Source organism: Scophthalmus maximus, chromosome 7 (assembly GCF_022379125.1).
Source record: "Scophthalmus maximus strain ysfricsl-2021 chromosome 7, ASM2237912v1, whole genome shotgun sequence".
Classification (NCBI taxonomy): Eukaryota; Metazoa; Chordata; class Actinopteri; order Pleuronectiformes; family Scophthalmidae; genus Scophthalmus; species Scophthalmus maximus.
This window is the reverse complement of record NC_061521.1, coordinates 8,966,822-8,973,746: the sequence shown is the minus strand read 5'-3', so window position 1 is coordinate 8,973,746 and position 6,925 is coordinate 8,966,822. Positions and strand designations below refer to the sequence as shown.

The 6,925-nt window shown below is 43.8% G+C and overlaps 1 protein-coding gene across 1 annotated transcript; it reads right to left on the bottom strand.

Annotated features, from left to right (window-relative positions):
* Nucleotides 1-638: 638 nt before the first annotated feature.
* Nucleotides 639-5,913, bottom strand: LOC118315078 (myoD family inhibitor domain-containing protein-like). Its single transcript, XM_035642059.2, has 4 exons — nucleotides 5,708-5,913; nucleotides 5,272-5,361; nucleotides 4,344-4,607; nucleotides 639-3,086 (listed from the first exon to the last, which is right to left on the bottom strand). The coding sequence occupies exons 1-4, from the start codon at nucleotides 5,766-5,768 to the stop codon at nucleotides 2,815-2,817; spliced, it is 687 nt and encodes a 228-aa protein (XP_035497952.2). The 5' UTR covers nucleotides 5,769-5,913; the 3' UTR covers nucleotides 639-2,814.
* Between the last annotated feature and the right edge of the window lie 1,012 nt (nucleotides 5,914-6,925).

Here is a 6,925-nt window from a genome sequence, read left to right as displayed (position 1 = left end):
TGGAAATTGTAACCGGATTAAGTCAAAAAAGTTAATATGTTTTATTTGTTGAATGTGAACTACTCCAAGGTTTGTAAAGCCCCCAAATTAATAAAAACGTCCTCAGTGTCCTTAACAGTCTCCTCAGTGAGCTCTACTTAACTGCACAGACAAAGTATTGCAGAATAAAGTGACGACCTGTGTGATTTATCTCAAAAACTTTTCATTCTAATTTTAACAAGTTCTCACCAGTTGCATTTACATTTTTCACCACCCACTTTTCTACATTTGCTAATTTATCATTTTATTGTATAATCATTTTGCCAATAAAAGAGTTGGATCTACAGTTACTATAATCATATGATTATGATTGATTAATGTGACAGTTATTTTCTTGATTTATCAGTTGATTACAAAATGTAAGAATACAGTGAAAAGTTCCCTTTTTGAATTTTAAATGACACTTCAGCATCCAAATATATTCTATTCATCATCACATAAGACATGAAAAATACTGGGGAAGATTGGGTAAATTTTGTATAAAATAACGAAAAATGATTAATTTATCAACATAAGTTAGTCAGTTAATCAATTGCTAAAAATAAAAATGTTTCCTTAAGGTGTCTGATGTTTTTCCGTTTCCTCTCATAAAGTCTGTAATCTTTGCATCGTTTTTTTTTTTTTATCAAAATGATTATTTATTTCAGAGGTGATTTCAAATGAAAGGCCAATAGATGCATCCAGCCTAGAACCGTTGTGGCTGAAGCGTGTGTAGGAATGTGAATTCACCCTGACAATATCATCCGTTTGTGATTTGCGGAGGTAGACGTCAGGTGTGGGTAAAGGGTGTGACAAATTGAGGGGGACAAGTGGAACAAACCCTGAGTGTTTATTATTTGTTGGTGTGCGCTCGCCATGCTCTAAATCAGACATCACCGCTGTTCCTTGTCACTAGCTGAATCCAAATGTGTTGTGGGCAAAGGAGATACTTAGATTCGATTTACTCGCTCTAACACGATTTAAACGGGCCTCTTGGCTCGTCCGGACAGATTGACAGCGTTGTCTTCATCGCCGCTTTGTTTTATTTTTGGCTGTTTACTCTGCCTCTCTGCCGTCGCCCCGCGCGCGGTGACTTCAAAGGAGCCTGCTTCAATCTTCCAAGATCTGGAGAGAGTGAGCATCCTTTTATGTTCTAAGTGCTTTCGTATGACAAATATGAAAAAGGGATTCAAGAGAGAGCTGACAAGTTTTTTGTCGGCCTGTTCGTCAGCCGCAAAGAGCCGCGCGGGGAGAAGTCAAACCTGCAATCTTTACAACATGAGATCCCAAACAAGTGCGAGCAAAGAGGGCAGACCCCTCAGGTTCTGGGTCTCGCTGGGTCAAAGTCATTTAAGGCAACTTCATGTACAAACAAAAGGCACTTCTGTGGAACAGGGTCTGAATCTTTAAAGCACTGTAGCTGGTACATGCTTGTGGGTCTTTCTATACCATTTGCGCTTTTCTATTGATTGTGCTGCGATGGAACTAACAACAACACCAGAGTATTAGCAAGTCCCGCCCTGTCACTCCAAAGATATTTAACAGACGGAACAAATGACCTTGGTAAATTTCCGTCAATATTTCGAAAAAAGGTCCTTGAATCTGTTTTTCTAAAAAAAAAAAATCCCCTCAGAGGTTATTCTTTTCTTCCTCTAGTCAGCTTAGACGAATAAAGAAAAATCGATGCTGTAGAATCGGACATAACAGGCCATTATTTAACAATCTGTGTCCGTGGTTAAAGCGCATGGCACAAGTGCTTTTAGGGTGTTTTCAAATCCATTTTGTCCGTTTAACAGTGGTACAAAAGGTCGCTGCGACAGGCGCACGCATGGATTGAAATGGTTGCTCTTAGTCTCTTAATTAATCGAGGGGATGTTTCGGGTGTGGCATGCATCGGACCAACTCCCATTCTCTTTAAAAGCCGTTAAAAGCCATGTAGTAAGAGATAGAACGCTTCTCTACAGGGGAGTGCGAGCGTTGTGCACCCGCCTATGTACAGTAGGAGCGTGTTACTATCCTAATAATGTGCCCCTCAAATAACAGCGAAACACTGGGATACTGTTTTATAGACAATTTTAACGGCACAATCGGCTGCCTCAAGATAGCAACGCGCAGGACCACATGTCACTTTTAGACCAACACACGCCCTGGACAGAACAACTGCGTTGGTCTGACAATAGCCATGACACTTGCCAGGTGCCCCAATGTCTTTTTTTTTTCAGCATATCTTCCTTGTTAAAACGCCTACAAAGAGCAGAGGTGATGTCAGGCACTGTCTGAAGTCACAAAAGGCTTTGTACAACTTTTTTCACATGCACTGGTCCTTCCCCAAGACCTGTAAACCGACTGAGCCAGGCTGGTCGTATCCCTGCTACCAGTCTTTATGCTAAGGTTGTCCCACGGCTATAGTTTGAGGTAACAATCTTTTCCTTTAACTCTCTGCGATGAAAGTAATGGATTTATCTCCTTAAATGTACAACGTTCACCAATTTTTTTTGATCGGTCATATTAGGAATGTTTTTGTCACTTGAAGCATTGAAGTTAAATCAATCCTTAGTCTGGTAGTTTGACGCAAGTAAAACAATAAGTATTTCTGCAACAAAAGGCGTAAAGATAATAGAAGTCGTAGTAGAAACAAATCTGATCGCAAAGAATGAGTTTGTGCCGTTCACAACGAGGTCATCGAGACGACGTGTGGGCAAAAGCGACATGATCGTAGTACTAACGAATCCCACATTCGTCTCCACAAGTCGCCTGGAAACGAGTCCTCCGGCCCGGGGCAGGTCCAGATGCCTCCTAGCTGCGGTGGCAGATCTCACAGCACTCGAGGCAAAACTCGAGACACTCCGTCGGCTCACAGCAGGACTCGAACAGGACAGAGTGGCAGTGGGCGTGGCAGTTGAGCTCCTCCACGGGCGCCTCCCGGATGGCCGAGCAGCAGCGGGCGCAGCCGTGGCAGCAAGAGGAGCAGAGGGCGTGGAGGCAGGAGGAGCAGGCCTCCAGCACGCCCGAGAGCACCACGGAGCACTGGCACGACAGGCACGCCAGCAGCAGGTGAAAACAGAAGTCTGTGGGCATCACAGCGGGGGAGAAAAGGGGGATTCAGACGCAGATTTCTGAGGTCATGAAAACGCTGCTGTGTTTCTCTAAAAGCCTGTCAGACACCATCAAAAAATGAGGATCAACAGCTCCCATTAACCCCTAAATTAATCTCTCGCATGTTCGCATGTTGTGCCAACCAGAACTTAAAAGAGGAAGCAACTCTGCTGCGGTGATCAAGTGTGATTGTGTTTACTTAATCACGGAGATTTGTTCAGTCCTCGGGGGAAAATAAGAGAGGCCACAGAGGCTGCCGGTGATGAACAACCGCTGCGAAGAGGAGCTGTCACAAGATAATTGCTCTACTAGCCGAATTAGGCGCAGATGAAATTGCATACATTAACCCCGCTGCTGTGCTATTGTGCATCTCTCGTGATCCCAACCATTGTGTTATTACTCGGCTGCCGTTTTCATCCTCGCACGGACCGGATAGTCGGTGAGCTCATGCAAATCGCGCTGTTTTATCCTGTTTACTCAAGGAAGTAAATGAAAAGGAGACGGCGGAATTCCCTGGGGAGTGGGGTCCTGCGTTTTTCCTGCTCAGCTGCTCGAATCGTACACCCCCCACATATATCTTATGCTAATGTCTGTGTGTAGATGAAACGGATGCATTACGTGTGGCTACCGTATTGATTTAATGCACAGCTTCATAGAGATAACAACATGAACACAATGATGAGCAAAGAGCCCCGCGCTTTGATAGAACTGGAAGAGAGTGCAGAAGTTGGAAAGTCTCCAAAGACAAACTTTTTACAGCTCCTCTTGTACAAGGAAGATGGATTCTCTCTGGTGATGACGGACAAATCATCTGAATGCTCATGTTTTTCACAAAAATTTTTGACGCTAATGCAAAGTTCAGACGGATTGTCGGAATCTCTGCACTGCACTGCCTGGCGACAGGGGCTCACACACCTCTGACTATTATCTATGAGGTACAGTTACAGAACTCTCCGTACACCGACACAAATACCACTGCTACAATATTGGCTCCATGTGCGACTGTTCAAATGAGTCTGAAAGATCCTCCTGCTCTTCTGTTTCATCCTGCTCACAGATTACGCTTTCCTTCTAACCTCACCCTGTCCTGCACTCCAAAACAGCATATAAAAATAAAACACCACTATATTAATACTTTTCACACTCCGTCACACTCCATCTTGAATAGCAATTGAAACTTTGATCTAAAATCGATGTCCAGATAACGTGTCACACTTATCGGTGCCCACCACTTGGTGTGGCTGCAGGTTGGTGTGAGCTGGCCACACTGCCCCGGCTCCTGTTCTTCTTCTTCCTCCTGCCGCCGCCTGTGCTGCTGCTGCTGCTGCTGTGCACCGTCAGGCTGGAGCCCTGCAGGCCGCTCAGGTCCCGGTGAACGGGCAGGAGTCTGTGGTCTGGCACCGCGAGGCCACATCGTGGGCAGGTGGGCTTCTGGGGGTCACACTGAGGCCTGCTCCGCCCCGCCACCCCCGGTGAGGCAGGCAGAGGCTGGGCTGGACACGCAGAGTTTGAAATCACATTTACTGAAGAACAGGAACAGCATGAAGGCTCCTCAGTGAAGAGGGTATGACATATTATAAAACATATTTGGGCACATTATTTGCATTAAAGGGATGTGGGCAATTTAACATATTAATTAACAAACTCGCGTCTAGATCACATTCATCTTTTCAAACGAGAGCCTGTCTGCCGTTACTTTACCAAAGGTGGATTAATCTCCACAGGGCTTCAAAAGGCCCATGGTCATGTATTAGGAATTTGATTAATGAATTAATTAAGTTGGTGATTTTCACCATGGAGTAAAATATGAAGACAAATAGGACCCACACTATTAGATCATTTCGTGGCCCTGCTTGTTGGGGAGGTTGGTTGGTTTCTCACTGCTGATATTTTACGACATGTTGCTTTTGTTATGATGTGAAAATTCGCAAAAACAAAGTTAGATACTTGATTTCAAGAGACATTTTGATAAATGCACGTGTTTCTAATATGGCATTTAATAAGAACTACTACTTAATTTGGCACTCATCACTAATTCATCTTCACTAATTCGCACGAAACCCATTTGTTTTCCAGATCAGTCCCTCGTCGGGAGCCTCGACATATCACGTGGGTCATCGTATTGTTTGCCGTACAGAGCTCAGGGCTTCCACTTACTGCTGATGAGGTCAGTGTGGGTGGTGTTTCCTCTGCTCACGGGGTCACGTGCTGAAAGGATTTCCTGTGGTGATTTTACAGACGCACTACCTTGAGACACATAAAAAATCAAAAGGCTATTTCAGCGGAATAGATAACAAAAGATATAAAGATTCCTCACACACCACACATATAAAACGTTCATAAAACTGGGCTTTTTTAAAAATCATTTGCCTTCATATATGCAACTGTTTTGTCAACGGACTTCACACAAAGACATAATGAATTTAAATCTTTGCAGAGTGATCCTCCATTAAAAAGTAATCTCTCTCACATGATGCTATAAGGTCTTTCAGGAGGGAGTTTCTGTATCCCATAATGCTTCCAAGGCCGTTTCAAGCTTTTTGCCTCTGCCCTGGCCATGAAGTTGTGAAATGGACTGATCGTTAGTAATTACCTTCGGTCGGGTTGCTCCGGTCTTCCTCCTCGTCCGCAGGTAAATGATCTCCAGGTAACATGTCTGATACTCATGACTGCTCCAGATCAGACACCTTCTTTGTCCTCCTGCCTCTGTCCACACCAAGAGGTCAGGAAACCTCCAGCAACACCCAACATGCCGGCCTGAGTCACTGCTCAGGAGACTGCGAAGTGTGTGTGTGTGTGTGTGTGTGTGTGTGTGTGTGTGTGTGTGTGTGTGTGTGTGTGTGTGTGTGTGTGTGTGTGTGTGTGTGTGTGTGTGTGTGTGTGTGTGTGTGTGTGTGTGTGTGTGTGTGTGTGTGTGTGTGTGTGTGTGTGTGTGTGTGTGTGTGTGTGTGTGTGTGTGTGCGTGCGTGCGTGCGTGCGTGCGTGTTTTCTTCTTGTTGTTCGGGGACAACGCTCCCCTCTCCTAGCAGATCTGTGTGTGTGGCCAATCTAATGAGCAGCAGAGATAGCCGAGGCCTTGGTTGTGTGACTTTAGGCGTCCTCTGTTCTGCTTTTAGTCAGCTAACACAATGGGGACACATGCCTCACAAGTGTGTTAGCTGAATACTGTATGTATGCAAACTCTCTTGCCCTCTTATGCTCACATGCACGCACACACACACACACACACACACACACACAACCATACAAAACTCATAGAAAAAAATCTGCTAAAATCATATTTACTTCTCTGTTATAGTCCATATTTTAAATGATTTATTCTATATTTACAAGCAAAACTTCAAATAAACCATAATTACTCTAAACAAATGAGCAGAAACATAGATATATAAATTGTATTTTTAACTTTTTTTTGGCGCAAAAAAAAACTCATGGTACACTTGCTAGTAATGAAGTACAAATTGCTATAAAATTATTAGACATACAAAGGTCAACATGTTACAATCCTGAGGTTTGAGACGTCCAGAAAAACCTGGGTTTGTAGGAAGTTTTCGATTTCCTCTGACACCAGCCACCGCAAAGTTGTCTCTTAATGTTTTTTTTTCCCCTTCTGTTGTGTGTTTTAGTCGGCCGCAAATGTAGCTCTAGACCTTTAGTCTGCTTTTTCATGCGGTTCGGCTGAAGCGAATTAATCCCTGATTCTGAAATTTTCAATTTCGGGTTCCCAAGACAAAATAAAACCATTCATGAGTAATTAATTACAGTGACATTTTGCTGTATATCTTTGAAAAATCCAATTTTCCCACAGATG

Bases quoted from the DNA above. Each gene is read 5' to 3' on its own strand.
- LOC118315078 (XM_035642059.2), bottom strand. From the start codon at position 5,768: ATGTTACCTGGAGATCATTTACCTGCGGACGAGGAGGAAGACCGGAGC. The intron at 4,608-5,271 runs GTAAGTGGAAGC...CTGCGTGTCCAG, and splicing joins CCACACTGACCTCATCAGCA to CCCAGCCTCTGCCTGCCTCA. The intron at 3,087-4,343 runs GTGGGCACCGAT...TGATGCCCACAG, and splicing joins ACCTGCAGCCACACCAAGTG to ACTTCTGTTTTCACCTGCTG.